The sequence below is a fragment of the Triticum aestivum genome, chromosome 7A (assembly GCF_018294505.1).
Source record: "Triticum aestivum cultivar Chinese Spring chromosome 7A, IWGSC CS RefSeq v2.1, whole genome shotgun sequence".
In the NCBI taxonomy this organism is placed as follows: domain Eukaryota; kingdom Viridiplantae; phylum Streptophyta; class Magnoliopsida; order Poales; family Poaceae; genus Triticum; species Triticum aestivum.
Genome location: NC_057812.1, coordinates 717,322,800 through 717,339,545, shown reverse-complemented (window position 1 = coordinate 717,339,545; position 16,746 = coordinate 717,322,800). Strand labels below are relative to the sequence as shown.

The following is a 16,746-nucleotide window of genomic DNA, read 5'->3' as shown; positions in this document are numbered from 1 at the left end:
TTTGGGTAGAGTGAGCAGGATTTTCTAATGAAGATTATGATCGTGGTTATGAACTGGAGAGCTCAGTTTGTATTAAGCCTAAATACGAATTTTCTTGCTTAGTTGTTCACTGAGTTGACTATTAGCTGGGCACCTTGTCCCAGGCGGGTCAAGAAGGTGCATGGGGGGACAAGGTGCTCTGTTTCCTCTTCCATTGATTTAAAAATCCTATCACGACACTAATTTTGGAACGAAGGGAGTACATTTTTCTTATTTCTATACTTACAGCTTGCACCGAAGTATTTCTATTTGTAAGAAACGGTAGGCCCTGCTTCTAACGGCCTGTCAAATACCCCCAAAAGTTACCCTTCAAAATAAGTGAGAATCAAGTCGAAATAGGACAAGCCATAGACATTATTGTTCCAGTGCCTGTCGAAGGCAGCTACAGCATCCATCCATAATTAACAAACAGATTAATAAGGATATAGAAAAAAACGAAGTAAAAATAGAGCTCCCAGCGAAGAACATACAGATTGGTCTCTCATCTGATCAGCAAGGAAGGGCCTTCTTCTAGCCTAGATAACCAAAACGGTAACACTCACTCTCTTCAACGACAGTTACTGATCCACGACGCAACAGTCTCTAAGGCCACGACTAGGGTTTGTTGCCCGGAATTGCTGCCCTGGACGCCGGCTTCAGACGAGGGACAGACTCAGTGCGACATCGCACGAGGCGAACGGGGGCGGACTGGGGTCTTGGATGGGCTCACCCTGCACAGTCCGGAACAAGGAAACAGTTGAGTACATCGCCATAAATCAGCTTTACAAGTAACAATGATTCGAAACATGCATAAAAAGCAAGTGCTTGCCTGACAGGAAGCGAGCCAAGAAGCATGCCACTACAGTTCAGGGCCAAAATTGCTCCTTCTGCCTATATGTACAAATAAAAGAAAAAGGTCAAAAGGGCTAGACAAGATTGTAAGGCCAACAAAAACATAACATATGGTACGTAGAAAACATAGCAATTATGTAGAAAGCTTTCAATCAAGCAGTTGTGACAATATGCTGACACCCAAACGAAACCAATAGAATTTTTTGCAAGGAACAACATTAAAATAAGCAACAATATACCAAGGAGAACATTATAATTAATAAGTAATGAATCTTTAATGTGTCATGCTTACAAGAAATGTATTGTGCAACTGGGTAGAAGATGGCTCACGTTTGAACATAGCAAGAGTAACAACAAACTACTCCCACCGTCCCATAATATAAGATCTTATTACATCCAATATGTAAGATCTTATATTTTGGGACAGAGGGAATATGAATCAATCATACTATTATAACCAAACTTGATCAGCTAAGATATACTGTACTGATTAATTACATCAGACCAAGCTTCTACCATATGGATCTATGAAAGCTTTCTACTTTTATCCCAACTTCTGAAACTTTCCAAGTGACTAGACTAATACTATGAACAAGTAGAAAAGTGGAAGCAGCACTAGAACAACAAAATCCTCAACACCCCCCAATTCCAAATAGATGAAACATTGTTGTTACTTTTGTACAAAATACTTGAGTAAAACATTATACAAGATTATATTGTGAAACTACTTTTATGAAAAATGCAATGATAACAATTCTGCATAACTAACATAAATACTAGTTGTCAATGATAATCAAATTTGAATGCATGCTTTCTAAAGCATAGTCTATTTGGGACTTAGGCAGTACAAGATTATGGCAACTTAGTGCAAAGAAAACGGGGATCAATCAACTTATAGCAAGATTGGTAATTGGGCAATTAAACCAGTAACACAAGAAATATAATAGACGAAGGGGTTTCTTTTAACAAATATTTCACTATGGACAAAATGTTTGAAACAGGTGGGACAGTATCACATTTTGAATTGAAATATTTAATAGGAGAAATCAGGGAAATGTTGGTTGACATGTAAGGAACTGCATGCGTGTAAGGAAGATTACAAAAAAAAAATACCAAACTCGCAAAAGAAAAGGTTTAGGCGAAACTTGACCTGTGATCATTTCCACCGTTTCCACCCAACTAACATAAATAGTTTTTATTAACCATTAGTTGTCAATGATAGGGAACTTTAGCTGCTCTTTCTAAAGCACCATCTATTTTGGGGCTTAGGTGGTGGCATAGAAGATTATGATAGCTTGGTGCAAAGAATATGGAAATAAATCATATAAACCGATAGAACAGTTAACTGGCCGAATAATCCCTGCTTCGTGGTCAACCGAATATCCAATTAACTGGCCAGTTCGCCTATTAACCCCCTACTCGCCAGCCAACCGAGCAATTACCAGTTAACGATTTCCTGAACATTGTCAATCAGCTTATGGCAAGATTGGTAGCTGGGTAATTAAAGCAACGGAGAGATATCCTAGACTAAAGGGTTACTTTTAACTATAATTTAACTATCAAAAAAGTGTTTGAAACAGGTGGGACAGTATCACATTTTGAAAGATCTAGTGGGGAGAAATCAAATAGATGTGGTTGAAATTTAAGCAAAAGTTTTTAAAAACATTGAAATCGCAAATGAGAATGTGCAGGCAGAACTGAGGTAATGTTACACCGTATAGTACACATCACTCGGTTTCTACGGGTGCCTTTATAGGTAAGTTTATGTCCGTGCAGTTTTTTGTCTTCTTCTAAAGAAAAAGACCAAATGATGACGGCAACAGAAATTTACTGGTCAATTTCATGATCTGTCAGAAACTTTGCAGTTTGGGTGTGAATCCAGTAGTTAGTCAATCATACACCTCGTGATTTCCAACGGCAGAGCTAGGAATTGGACATGGTGTGTGTTGTTGTTGGGGGGGGGGGGGGGGGGGGGGGGTGAGAACTTTCTAGAACAAGCTCAAGCTTTTCCCTAATGACAGTTCTTGGTTCATGAAGTCTGATACAACATATTTTTACAAATTTTGGATGGGACTTGCCCCCACCTAGAGACCTTGGTTAAGAAAAAAAATGCATTCTGATCCCACTTCATGATGTTCTGCTGTTGCTATTTGGTTAAATATGCAGCCTATAGTGCAGATGAAGGGAATAACATGGAATGTACTAGTGGGGATTAAAACGAAACTAGTGGAGCATGTTGTGTGTGACTTATGAGAGGCGCCCATTGTGGAATGACGAATAAACAGATTTAGCAGTAAGCATATGACCACACCTTCTCCATCGAGAGGCGCCCCACGCTCCCACGCTCCTGCGTCCTAGCTCGCGCCAGCGCCCACCTGGGCCCTGTCGCCCATCGCCCTGCCCTTCGACAGCGGCCACTCCGGCCCGGTCATCCACCTTCAGCCCCCATGGCCACCCCACGCCCATCCTGTGGCTGTGCCCGCGCTGACCACCGGCTCGACAACAACCCTTCATTTGCGGAGTCAGGCGGCCGGCTCCCTCCTTCTCCGCCGTCGTACCACGAGATCCTCAGCGGCGACCGCCACGCGCACCCAACTCCCATCCCGTGTCTCGCGTCTCCTGGACGATGGCCACCACGCATCCTGGTGACAGGTCGGATATCCACCACGACACGAACGCCAGCGTGGAGGAGCCACCCGCCGCACCTTGGGTCAAGGTGTGTGGCCGCAAGCGCCCGTGGAGCTCCCACCAACATCGCCAGCCGGGCTCCTCACTCCGCCTTCCGTCCAAGCCTCCCATCCACAAGGATGCTTGCCCATGATGGTTCAGTACGAGCTACCCGCTCGTCGAATGTCACCGAGACATCCGCTGCCAGTGTCGCTGTTTCTATGGCCACGTTGCCAAAGAATGCACCTGGCGGCACTGCCAAACCCCCCGGCTGCCCTTCCGCAAGCCCCCCCCCCCACCCACCCAAGCGCCGATGTGACCTGCTGCGTTCTTCCTGTCCCTTAGTGGCTGACGCTGAGAGCTCCGCCAGGTCTGCATCTCCCAGATCATGGCCGGTCTCACTCTCTCCCGGCTCTTTGGCTTCTTGGCCCTCCGTGGCCGCTGCCCCTTCATTGTGTTCGTCTGGAACCTCTAGTGCGCGCCACGTTCCTATGGATCCTCGAGCTCTCTGGCCACACCCTTGTCCGGCCACCGCACTCTGCGGCCAAGTGGGGGCCTTTGATTCGTACCGTGCACAGGCGAGATGTGCGGGGCGAAACAGGCCCTGGAGCAGCGGGCGCTCCTTGTCACCCTCGCAGGACACCGCTCTCATGTTTCATGCGCCGAGGTGGCCGTTGGTCTCGTCGCCAAGTTAGGGCTCGCCGCCGTCGACTTCTCCATGCACCGCCACCTACCGAAGGACTTACTCATCAAGTTCTTGCGCCCTGAGCTATGTGCCCATGTCGCTCGGGGCGTCATACGCTCCAAGCGCTTCCGGCTGCTCCTCCACCCCTGTAGCCGTTCGTCGGGGGCCGAGCCTGTTGAACTCGGCTTTCGTGTCGACCTGCAGATTACCGCAATCCCTGATCATGCCTGGTTCAAATCATTGGCAGATACCTTGCTAGCTCCATTCCGCGAGGTCGAATGCCTTACCCCCGAGACTCGTTCCGGCGCGGACCAGTTGGCGTTTTGGCTCTCCGCTTGGACGACCAACCCAGACATTATCCCCCGCGATACTGACCTGCTACTTCCAATTCCGGACGCCGTCGACGACGATGCCAACCCTAACCAGGCTGATCACTTCACCCGGCACATAATTCGCCACCCCGTCAAGATCTTTGCCACCTACAACACCGATTTTCGGCTTCCATCTCAGTCTCCGCCGCCTCCGCCACCGTCCGGTCCCAACAACGACATGGCCAGCAGCGGCTCTCCCCCCTGTCGGACACCTAACCTCGCCGCCACGACTTCCCGCAGAGATCCGGGAATGGCGCGCTAGTTTTCGTCATGGCTCCTCTGCGAGCGGTCGTGTAGATTGTCGGTATCACAATGGGAGCCCGCCGCTTTGTTTGGACTGGTGCGACATCCTCGTGTCCCACACGCTGACCGCGCCACCTGCCACGCGTGGACTAGTATGTTGCGGCTACCTGTCCACCAGCCTTCTGACGTCGTCCTGACCCACCCGCTCGAACCCTAGTTCAACCCGCGGACCAACCGGCGGCTCCTGTGCGTGCTGGCTCGCCCGCTAGCGGGCCCCCGCCTGAAAAATTGTTGCTTTTGTGGGGTCACCTCTGACCAGCCCGGCTCCATGCCGCTAGTGGATATCGTGAATTTCTGCTCCAGATCCCCCGGCCACCAATCTCCAACTAAGCGCGGTCCCGCTTCGCTTGTTGTAGATTCCCACTCTCCCTCGTCGGACCCAGCTATCTCACCCTCGCTACCCGCTGCTCCGGACCATCCTGCGGTCGACATCCGTCCCTCTCCCATGGCGCTTCGTCAGGCAGGGCCTGCGCTCGTGAATCACGAGGCTTCATTGCCCTTGACGCTGTCGAACACGCCCCTTCATTCGGTGCCATGCCTATTGGCACCCTCGACGGCCCCGCAGCCTGGCCAGCGGGACAATAGCCTGTTGGTGAACCCCACATCCCCATCCCTTGACATGGCCGCGCCATGCTTCTCCGCCGCCTTGGTCTTCTACGTGATGATGAGGCGCTTACTCCCGAAATCCTCCCCAAGTACGCAAAGCTGTTCAACAGGCCCCTCGCCGCCGACACTATGCAGGCCCTGGCTGACTTCTACGGCTGGAACATGCTGGCTCACCCGCTGCTTGGCAATGTCAGCGTCTCTCCGGTTGTTGGGTGCCTCGTCGCGGTCTAGTTGCTAGTGTTGTTACTATGTCCCTATTCGGTCTTTATGGATTGCAACCTTCGTGTTATTTTCTAGAATGTACGCAGATTAAACTACCCCACAAAGCACTCTGCTGTTCGGTCGGTCATCACCACGGTGCAGCCCTCCATCGTTTGTTTACATGAGTCTAAGCCTTCAGTGGTCTCGTCCTCTCTTGTCTCTGACACCCTACGCTCTGACTTCTCTGGCTTCTACTCCCTGCCGGTGGACGAGACTCGCGGGGCATCATCCTTGCTTGGTGCCCTTTTGAGATCTCCTTAATGAGTTGCATGAATTCCGGGCCTCTCAGATCGGCCCTTGGATCGTGGGTGGCGACTTCAACATGATTGCGACGGAAGCTGGCAAGAAAATGACAGGCTCCACCATTGTGCAATGCGCCGATTCCATAGTTTCATGGCCAACGAGGAACTGTGCTACCTCTACCTCCATGGCCAGTGATACACCTACTCTAGTGAGAGGGACCCCCCTGACACACACACACTCATGCGCATCAATCATGTCCTTACCCCCACCGAGTTGGGAGCTGTTGCACCCGCACTGTATCATGTGTTGCTTGTCTTCCGCCACCTCCGACCACGCCCGCTACTCGTGAATTGCACCCCGCACTCTCCAGGGCCCAAGCGCTTCCACCTTGAGCGTTTCCGGCCTACTATCGATGGGTATCATCAAGTGGTGGCCGACGCTTGGCTCACTGCCCCATCCGACCCAGGCCCATTTTGTTGCCTATTCGCGCATCTTGAAGCCACTGCCAGACGCCTACGAAGCTGGAGTGCCCGCTCCATCGGCCATGTCGCGCTCCAACTATCGACTTCCCGCGAGCTCATCGCGTGGTTCGACGCGGCGCGGGACTTCTGACCACTTTCCCTGGGGCTCGCCTCCCTGGATAGATCCATCGTGCGGCAGCACAAGCGCCTCTCTTGGCTACGCACCAGCGACACAGACACGACGTCTCTTTGCTTGCACGCTGCCCACCGCAAGCAAAAGTATCAGATCCTTGAACTGCGCATCGATGACACTGTCATTACAGATCTTGAGGGCATGGCCAAGGCCGCTTACTCTCACTTCTCGCTCCTGTTGGGGATGTCGGATCCCCATTTCACCACCATCGCCCTCGACACGATTGACCAGCACCCCTTCGACCTCTCCTCCCTTGAGCTCCCTTTCACCAATGCCGAGGTTTCACACGCGATGTCCTCACTGCGTAAGGGCAAAGCGCCAGGCCCAGACAGTTTCACGACAGAGTTCCTTTGCGCCTCCTGGGACGTGATAAAGGGCGACATCATGGAGGCCTTCCACAAACTCCACCTTCTCAATGGTCGCGGTTTTCACAAATTGAATGAGGCTTTCATCACCCTCCTCCCTAAGTCTCTTGGTGCCACTGCCCTGTCGAAATTTTGTCCGATTAGTCTCATTCACTTGATTGCCAAGCTGTTCGCCAAGGTCTTCTCGCTCTGGCTCGCCCCTCACGTCTGCACGAGATGGTCTCCACTAATCAGAGTGCCTACTTCACCGACCGTAGCATCGATGACAATTTCCTTTTGGTCTAGCAGATGGCCCGACAGCTCCAAAATCTGCGCAAGCAGCGTGTCCTCCTGAAGCTCCATATTGCGCAAGCCTTCGACTCCTTCTCCTATCTGTTCTGGCTCGATGTTCTGCAACACTTTGACTTTGGCCAATGCTGGACCAACTGGGTGTGCATGCTACTATCCACTGCTAGCACGCGCCTGCTCATCAACGGATTGCCAGGGCCGCAGGTCTACCACTGCAAAGGGCTGCGTCAAGGCGACCCCATCTCCATTATGCTCTTCGTCATTGTGATCCACTTCTGGATCAACTGTTCTAGAAAGCTATGGACCTCGGCATCATGAAGCGCCTCACGAACAGGCACATGGCCTCTAGCATGTCCCTCTATGCCGACGATGTCGTCCTTTCCTTCCACCCTGACAAGACGGACCTAGCCGCTGTCGTCCAGCTGCTCAAGATCTTTGGTGCAGCATCCGGTCGCCAGACCAACCCGGCGAAGTGTTCGGCGTTGCACATCCAATGCATGCCCGCCCACCACGAGTCCATCTCCGCTCACTTCACGTGCCCGATCCTCGAGTTCCCCATGTGATACCTTGGGCTCCCTCTTTCGATCCGCAAGGCCTCCGCCTCTACATTTCAGCCCTACGTCGACAAGTTGGAGAAGAAGCTCTCCCCTGGTGGGCATCGATGCTTCCCACGGGCAAGCGTCTTGCTCTCATGAGGCACGTCTTTTGCACCATGCAAACCCATATACTCATTGCTATGGTGTTACACCCTTCGATCCTCAGACAGATCAACTGCTTGGTTCACGCATTCCTCTGGCGCGGCCACAAGATTGCCAACGAAGGGCATTCTCCCGCGAGCTGGGGCCGTGTCTGACACCCGATTGCCTTCGGCGGCTTGGGCATCCGGGACCTGCAGCGGTCTGGCCACACGCTTCAAGCGAGTTGGCTCTGGCTGCGCAAGGCCGACCCCTCCAGGCCTTGGCAGCACCTTCACATACTCTACGCGCCCGAGGTTCACTCGATTTTCCGGGCATCCATAAGTCGGGAACTAGGTGACGAATCAATTTGCCTCTTTTCGGATGACCATTCACTACAAGGCAACTCCATTGTCGAGATTGCCCCTCTACTTCATGCCATGGTTATGAGCCGGCGGCGCAGGCACTGCATCGTCCGCGATGGCCTCCAAAACCGTTCTTGGATCGACGACATCCACGGAACCCTTGGCCCCGAGGCCTTGTCTAGTACGTCCTGCTTTGGGTTCACCTTCGAGACCTCTCTCTCTCTCTTGGATGTGCCAGATTGAATCTCTTGGCGATGGACCGTGTCGGGCTCATACTCTGCTAGACCTTGCTATCAGGCGCTATTCTCCGGTTCGACCATTGAGCCGGCCTGGCTGCTTACCTGGAAGACATGGGCGCCCCTAAGAGTCAAGATATTCATATGTCTGGCTTACCAGGGCCGATGTTGGACCGCCGATAGGCTAGCACGCTGTGGCCTTGCTCACGCGCCTGTCTGCTTGTTGTGCGACCAAGAGCTGGAGACCATGCAACATTTTCTCGCCGGCTGCCCTTTCTCGTGACAAGTTTGGCATGACATCCTATCATGGTGCCATGCCACAGCCACCGTTCGCACCTTGGACTGCGAGTTCTGCTGGTGGTTTGACGCATCCATCCATGACTCTTCGGCCGCCACTCGTCGTGGGCTTGCCACCATCATCATCCTCACCGCCTGGAGACTTTGGAAGCACCGCAACGACTGCATATTCAACGGCGGCACCTCCTCTGCCACCAGACTCACTGATTGCATCAAGGAAGACGACCGCAATTGGGCGTGCGCCTGGGCCAAGGGGCTTGGCCAACTGATCAGCGAGACGTAGGTTCTTAGTTTCCAGGTCACGCATACCCTCCCACCGCGCTCGTGTAATTCTCACTCACACCCTCGCCCGCGCACGTGCTTGTGAGATTACCCCTGTAATAGTCACATTCTACTCCTACTATCAATACAATGATACGCAAGTCTTTTGCGTATTCACGACTTGTATGAGATGGCTGCTGCTTGCGAGAAGATTCAGCACTTTTGCTGAAGCAAAAATGTCCTTGAGTTTCAAATCATAAAGCAAGCAGTTTGCTGCATGCTTTGCAGAATGGTTTCATAATTCAGATTGTATGGAATTTTGTGCATTCTTAGTGTTATTTTAAAGCAGCTTTCCAGATTGTTATCATGACAAGAAGTTGAAGTAATGTTGTTAGTATGCACCAAAGGCCAAAATGTTTAGCCACTCTACAATTTATCTGATGTTTTCTGTAAGAACAGATATCATGTTTCTAATAATGGAAAACGGAAGATATGTGTGTAGGAATTATCACAGGAATGGTCAGATGTTTGGCAACTAATATCTGATGTTATTTGTAAGAACAGACATTGTGTTTCTGATTATTTACATATATATAAATTGGAAGCCGTTGCAAAGGAATGATCAAATGTAATACAAAGAAAAGGAGAAAATAATGTGTGGAGCAATGCAAATGTCAAAGGATGGTCAAATTAAGTTTGACTGTGAAAATAACACTTCTATAAAATAAAATAGTGTAGCAGATGGATAATTGCAAACACAAAGATCTCCTTAGTTCTATCTTTGCAGTTTTTTATCATGCAAGAAAATAAATACAGTTATTGGATTAGAAGGAAAATCTGCTATTTATCTCTGCTATCCACTCCTAGGAAACTAGCAGCATTTAGAAGGTCAAACAATACATTCTTGATAACTTATGGTAATTTGAGTACAGTATCAAGCTTTGCTTACCTGAACAAACTCAACAAAGGCAATGCACGTGGCATGCACGTAATCACCAAGCAGCCTCAGTCGAGCAACCTAATTGGAAAGGGAAAGGTACCGATCTCTTGAGGAAATGACTCATCTTAGTCATATAAAAACATGTGTTGAGGATGATAAAAGCATTTGAACATACCTCCCCACAAATTCCCTCAAAGAAATTCTTCACAACATCCTCTGGAACCTACATGTTCATGAAAGGATAACTAAGAAAGCAGAAAGATGCAATACAATCACCATATCAAACTCCGTGAGAAATCACCAAAGAACAACACAAGGATGTCTGGATTTATCGTTTCAAATTGTCCTTTGGCTTACTTATTTTAACTTTATTCTAGATCATAATTGAAATGGATACTGCTACAAAATAAGAAATGAAGTAACACCTCCCTAAATATTAACTTGGGAGTATTGGTACATTACACTTACAAAAAGAGACCTACATTATTATAAAAGGGGATATCAAAACAAAAGAAATCTGGTAGACACATAAACTAAGATATCCATTCCGATTAAGATCTAAATATCGACCCCCTATTGTAGGACATATGACTGAAATTTGTATGCAAGTCTGGAAGAACAATCTGCTTTAGTAACAAGTCTCACTTTGCCTGGTTTTCAAACCGTATGATGTAATGTATCATGTGGTATTGAAAGAATTGCTTTAAAATTAGCAATAGCTAGCGGTAACCCATGACCCATCATAATGGGTCGTCTTTGTGTACATTCGTTCAAGGAAAGGGGTTTCAGTACCAGCTAATTCCAGGTACCTAATACCATACCAGGTTACTAAGTTACAATCACAAAACACCAACAGAACAAGCTAGTCCTAACTGATCACCAGAAAGGAAAGAATACAACTCGCATTTTTGCAGGCTTTCATGATAGATATGATTATAATTTACTTGTTCAGTTATAAGCGTAACAGAAGTGAAAGACAGGGCAGCATACATTTTTGTCAATGTTAGTACAGTACACAGTCCTGGATACCATTTCTTTCTCATCCTCCGTCTGCACAAAAAGGAGAGCAGATTCAGGCTAATATTATTATACAGCTCAGAAATCACCTAATTGTAGGATCTAAATTTGCAGAAAACTATGTGACTAAATATGTTTACTTACTCGAGGAAGAAATTTGGGGTTCACAGGCAAAATTGCAGTCTTAGATGGCAGAACTCTGACAGGATAAAAACCAAGAATGGTTCCACCAAGTGTTAGAGCTGCTCTTGCACCGACTGCAGAAAAAGCGGAAATTCATCCAGGATTGCTTCTTACAACATAAGAGTTATGAAATTGCAATTTGCGTGTTGAAGATACTACCATCATCGGCGAACTCGATAAAAGCAAAACGCATCACTGAGTTTGGATCACCACAGATACGGCAATCTACCACCTACAAGTGCAAAAGATGGTTATAAGATTACTAAGCCCCAACAATGACGTAAACAAGCAAGTATCCAATATTGCCTATATATAGTAACTACTTAAAGCGGGGGCATATCCAGGAATTTCAGGATTGGGGTGTATTTATGCCACAGCTATTTACGCCACATCGCTTTAAACTCGGTGTATAGGGATATAACACCTGTTTATAGGGATATATAACGCCTGTTTCGTCGAAGATACTAATTCCCATCAATTGATGATTATGGCAATTAGGATAGGACGTTCCAGATTGACTGAAACCAAATATCTGATACATCAGTAACACTTAAGCAGGTTATGTCTTTACGGGAGCTTAAAAAAACAGAAGACGCAGGAGATCCTGGTAACAGCGGACGTGGACTCAGATAATTTAAGTACCAAAAGCTGGTGCAAGCACCTGACCGAAGGGATGTGCATCAAAATTGGTGCAACATAAGACGATCTCTCTGTCAATACTCCAAAGGCTGCTGGCACAAAATATTAGAAACTTGGTAGTGGTTGGGTTATTTAAATGAGGATTGTTTGGTTTTCATCAATTTAGTTGGATTTCTGAGATGAATGAACAAATGGTGCCTTGCCTTTATTGGCAGCAGGTACAGGTGTGCAAGTGCTGGTTTGTAACTGATAACTTATAACTAACTAACAGGGATAACCAAACTATACTAATAGATAAGAGTAGGAACAACGGTTAGGCCATATTCCTATTGGGTTTGGACAAGTTATCTCTTATGCCAAGGATCAAAGAGGATTAGCGGAATAACTAAATAATTAATTAGAAAATAATGGAATTATACATATGTTAAACGAGTCAAAACTCCGGGGAGTGGCACCCACAGGTGAATTACCATCACATTTATTTGATGTCATATTTGTACAACTGTAGTCATATAGTACGAACCCATACTTGCTGTGTGCCACAAAATACAAACAAAAATGCTTCCAACATGCTGGATTCAAGATATATCAACATATATGAACTCATCCTAGATACTTGTTAAGATGATGCATTCGACTTACAGCAGTTCTGTCATGCAATATTTTAAGCCATTAAAAGCAGATCGCTTATTTTATTTCAAGACATAAAAAAGGATATTCACAACAAATATTTTTAATAGTAAGGAGTCTAAGAGCATACTTGACCACAGTTTGAGAAAACCTCAGCAAGCTTCTGTTCAGTGACCTGCAAATCGATGGGGTCAGTCAATTAAGAAGAATCCTGAAAAGAAGAAACTAATGCGACAGCTCAATTCTCTTTGATATTCTCACATGTTGATCAATGTCTGAGACATAGACAGTTCGCCGTACACTATCCTCCCTGTCAGTTCTCCTTGGCCGGACTCCCAACCTACGTCTCCCCTGGTTGAAGCCATTCCTTCTCTGTAACCACAAGACCAATGCAGCTGATCAATATAACCGAGAAAGAAGTGGTGCCCCTGCTTAAAACCCAAATATGGTGAAATATAGAATCAGCATTGACAAACAAATTCATGTGAAAAAACTAACAACAACTGAAAAGCAAACGGATATAAAGCCAACCACACGATCGAATCCAGTAAAAAGGATAAGAGGCGAGAAGAAATTGATCGATCTATGAGGAAAATCCGTTCACCAAAGTAACGATGGCGACATCCAAAATTGGTGGTGCTAATATTAAAACCCAACTACACCTAAAACCCTAGAAAAGAGAGAGAGAGAGAGATAGAGAGATCAAAAAACCCAAACCCATCAACATCACCGTAAACCTCAAATCTGATCGACTGATGATCTGGCCACAAGGCGTCGCCACTCCAATCTGAGCGCCACGGGAAACAAATCGAGAAACCGAGGCAATTCGGCGAGCGCTTACCCGTCGATTGGGCTGGCCGTTGGCGGATCCGTCGCTGCTGGAGTCTCTGCCCGCGCCACCGACCACCTGCATCACGTGCATCTGCTGATGCTGGAACGGGTGGTGGGGCGCATAGTAGTCGATCGCGGGCGAGTCGAAGACGGGCGCGTCCGCCGACAAGCGGCGGGCGCCGCCCCCCTGCTGGCGGCGGGAGAGCGGCACGAACTCCTCCGCGGAGGGGTTCAGCTTCTTGAACAGCTCCTCGAGCTTCCTCACGTCGCTCTTGTACTCCCTGACCTCGTCCTCCCTGGCCGCCGCCGCATCGGCCCTCTCCGGCACGGCGTCGGCGCGGATCGGGCCCTCGGCCGCCGCGACAACCATTTCCGCCCGGCGACGAATCTCACCGCCGATCGCGCCCCGGCACTAGCGGCCCGTGAACTGGCGAGGAAATCGAATCGTGGAGGACGGAGTCCGGCGTGGGGTTGGGTTTTTATTATTCGGGAGAGTTTTTTTGCAGTTTGACCGAACGATTCTCCTCTCCAGCCCTTGGATCGTGATCCGGAACCAATCGCAGCCCCTCCTCTTAAGTTTTATCAGCGCTGACCGGATCCCCTCATCGCTCTCCTCACCGTGACTCTCGCACCGCAGGTCGTGATCCGGACGGCCGCTTCCACCGGCCCTGCACTGCCGACTGCCTTGAGCAAAAGTGCTATGAAACATTTGCCTCCGTGAACTTTCCTCACTGTTTTCTCAGTAATGGCACTGGAGCTCTGACTCACAGCCTGATGAAATCACAACGTGCATCGCCTGCGGCGGCGGCGTCCGGTTCGTCCCCCGCGAGACTTGCTGCAAGATCTTCGTCGAGGGCGAGGAGGACGACTATGGCGATGCCCTGACTGCAACGAGAACGGCCTCATCGGATGCCCTGTCTGCTGCTGCTGCTCGTGCTCTGTTTTTTATAGGCTAAAGTTCTCCTACTGCTTTTGATCACTTCTACTTTGTACAGTGTGAAGAGAATTTACAGAAGAATTCTATCCGGCAAGAGATTTTGCTTAGGCTCCTAATAATTTCCTCCCTGCCTAGTAAGTTCTGCTGTAGATCAGATTTTTGTTGGTCAAAGTGAATAGAGCCATATGAATTTAGTACTCAGCCTGTGTTCATGCTGTAGAACTACCGGAACAGACTGAATACAGTCATATAAATTTAGCTTCAGAATTTGACCTGAAGCTGCCTTCAACGTGTAATATCTGCTTCAACATTCGACGTGGGCAGAACGTTCAGAAAACAGCCTGTGTGAAGAGCATTTACAGACGACTTTTAACCAGAAAGAGGGTTTGCTTGGGCTCCTTTTTTTTCTCCCTAATAAGCTCTGTTGTAGATCGTGACGTCAATTTTTGTTGGCGGAGAGTGAATATAGCCATCTAAACTTTATCCAGAAAGAGGTTTTGCTCCTATTTTTCTCTCTCTCTCCCTAATAAGTTCTGTTGTAGATCGATGAGGTCAATTTTTGTTGATGGAGAGTGAATATAGCCATCTAAATTTAGTACTCACTACTCAGCCAAGCATTTCTCCTTGAGGTGCCATGCATATTAAACCATGCAAAAAGTTTGAACATATGTTGCCCATATTAACCATGTCCATATCCTGTTTTATTTGTTGAAAAAGTACCTTCGGAACTTCTATGTAAATAAGACGATAATGTCCGCACCGCATACCTGATAATTTATGTGCAAATGCCGCGGTATTTTTGGACCCGAGATAAAAGTTGTTGAAAACATACACACGGTAAATTCTTTGTAAGTCGTATGGTAATATACGTACCACATATACCTGATAATATAGGTACAAACATTGTGGTAACTTTGACCGTTGCGAAGGAGATTTTTGAAAAGATACCCTAGTAAATTTTATGTAAATAGTATGATAATATACGAACCACAAACATGATAACTTAGGTACAAACACTGACGGAGCTCCCCGGTGGGCAGGGTGTGGCGCCTGCCATACCTTAATTTTGAGCAAAAAACATTTAATACTACTATGCATCGATCGCTAGCAGAATACGAGCTGTTAATACGTGATGGGCCCGATGCAGAGAGCGACCTGATGGGCCAACAGCCGAGGCCCGAGGCAGCCAGCCAGGTTCGTTCAAGGCTTCGAGCGTCCACGCGAGCTGAGACACAACGCACTCGAGTACTCTGTAGTCGACTACTCTGTTCTTTTCTCTCCACACCCTAATCCCTAAGCTAGCGCGGCGGCAACGGCTGGCCAGGTCGCCCGGAGCGGGCGGGGCAGGCAACGGCGCTTCAGCCAACGGCAGGGTAGGCAACGACGGCGACAGTCTGGGGGGCTAGAGGGCGGCAGCACCGCGGCAGCGGCGCTCTGGGCGCAAGCGGCGTCTCCAGCCGGGGCCTAGGCAGTAGGCACCTAGCAGCAGCAACTGCAGTCCGGCCTTCCGGCCACTTCTCAGTCCAGGTTGCCCAAAGATGGAAAGGAAGAGGAAGGGGATAGGAAATCCAAAGGAAAGGGGAGGAGGTGATTTCTGAACTTTCCTGAAATTTTGTAGCAAATTTTAATAGTAGCTTGAAGCCTCAAATTCAAGCAGTGGTGAGATGCCGACGGGAAGAGGGAAAAATCAAGAAACATCCTTGGTCAGACCTGAAGATACAAGATGTAGTTGTCATTACACAACCTTATCTCGCATTGAATCAACGTGGGATGCAGTCAAGGTTTTGGGTATTGTTGAGGATGATGTGCGTGTTCCATGTACGACAGGAGGTTTGGTTTATCAAATGAAGACTTTTAGCTTTGTGTTCATCCTGAAGATGATGCTAAAAATCCTTCGCATGACAAATGATTTGTTTCTTCTATTGCAAAAGAAGGATCAAAATGTTGTTCAGGTATGTGATGGATCATGCTATATGTATATAGTCTATGCTGGGCGTCAGGGGGGATATGTATATAGTCTGCTCGATATATTTTGTTCATGTAAACATACATGCATCTAAATTGTAATTGTCTCATTTCAGGCAATGTCATTGGTTACGGATGTGAGAACACGTTTGATCAACTGGAGAAATCATGGTTGGGAGCCACTCTTGGAAGATGTCAAAGCCTTTTGCACCAAAAACGACATTCCGATACCAAATATGGATGACATCTTTACAAAGTGGGGAAAATCAAGAAAAGGTGGACGAAACAATGTCACGGCTAATCATTTTTTCCGCGTGGACACCTTCTATGCTGCCATTGACTCCATCACCACAGAGTTTGATCGTCGTTTTAATGAGGTATCTTCAGATCTGCTCCAGAACTTCTCTTGTCTTGACCCAAGAAACTGCTTTTCTAGGTTCAATGTGAATAAGCTTGCT

At 48.0% G+C, this 16,746-nt stretch overlaps 1 protein-coding gene across 1 annotated transcript; it reads right to left on the bottom strand.

The window, feature by feature from the left end:
* Positions 1–369: 369 nt before the first annotated feature.
* On the bottom strand, positions 370–13,918 carry LOC123149644 (polyadenylate-binding protein-interacting protein 8). The gene is made up of 10 exons (XM_044569339.1): positions 13,397–13,918; positions 12,817–12,927; positions 12,686–12,730; positions 11,446–11,518; positions 11,248–11,360; positions 11,077–11,136; positions 10,262–10,309; positions 10,096–10,164; positions 848–909; positions 370–749 (listed from the first exon to the last, which is right to left on the bottom strand). The coding sequence occupies exons 1-10, from the start codon at positions 13,754–13,756 to the stop codon at positions 692–694; spliced, it is 999 nt and encodes a 332-aa protein (XP_044425274.1). The 5' UTR covers positions 13,757–13,918; the 3' UTR covers positions 370–691.
* Between the last annotated feature and the right edge of the window lie 2,828 nt (positions 13,919–16,746).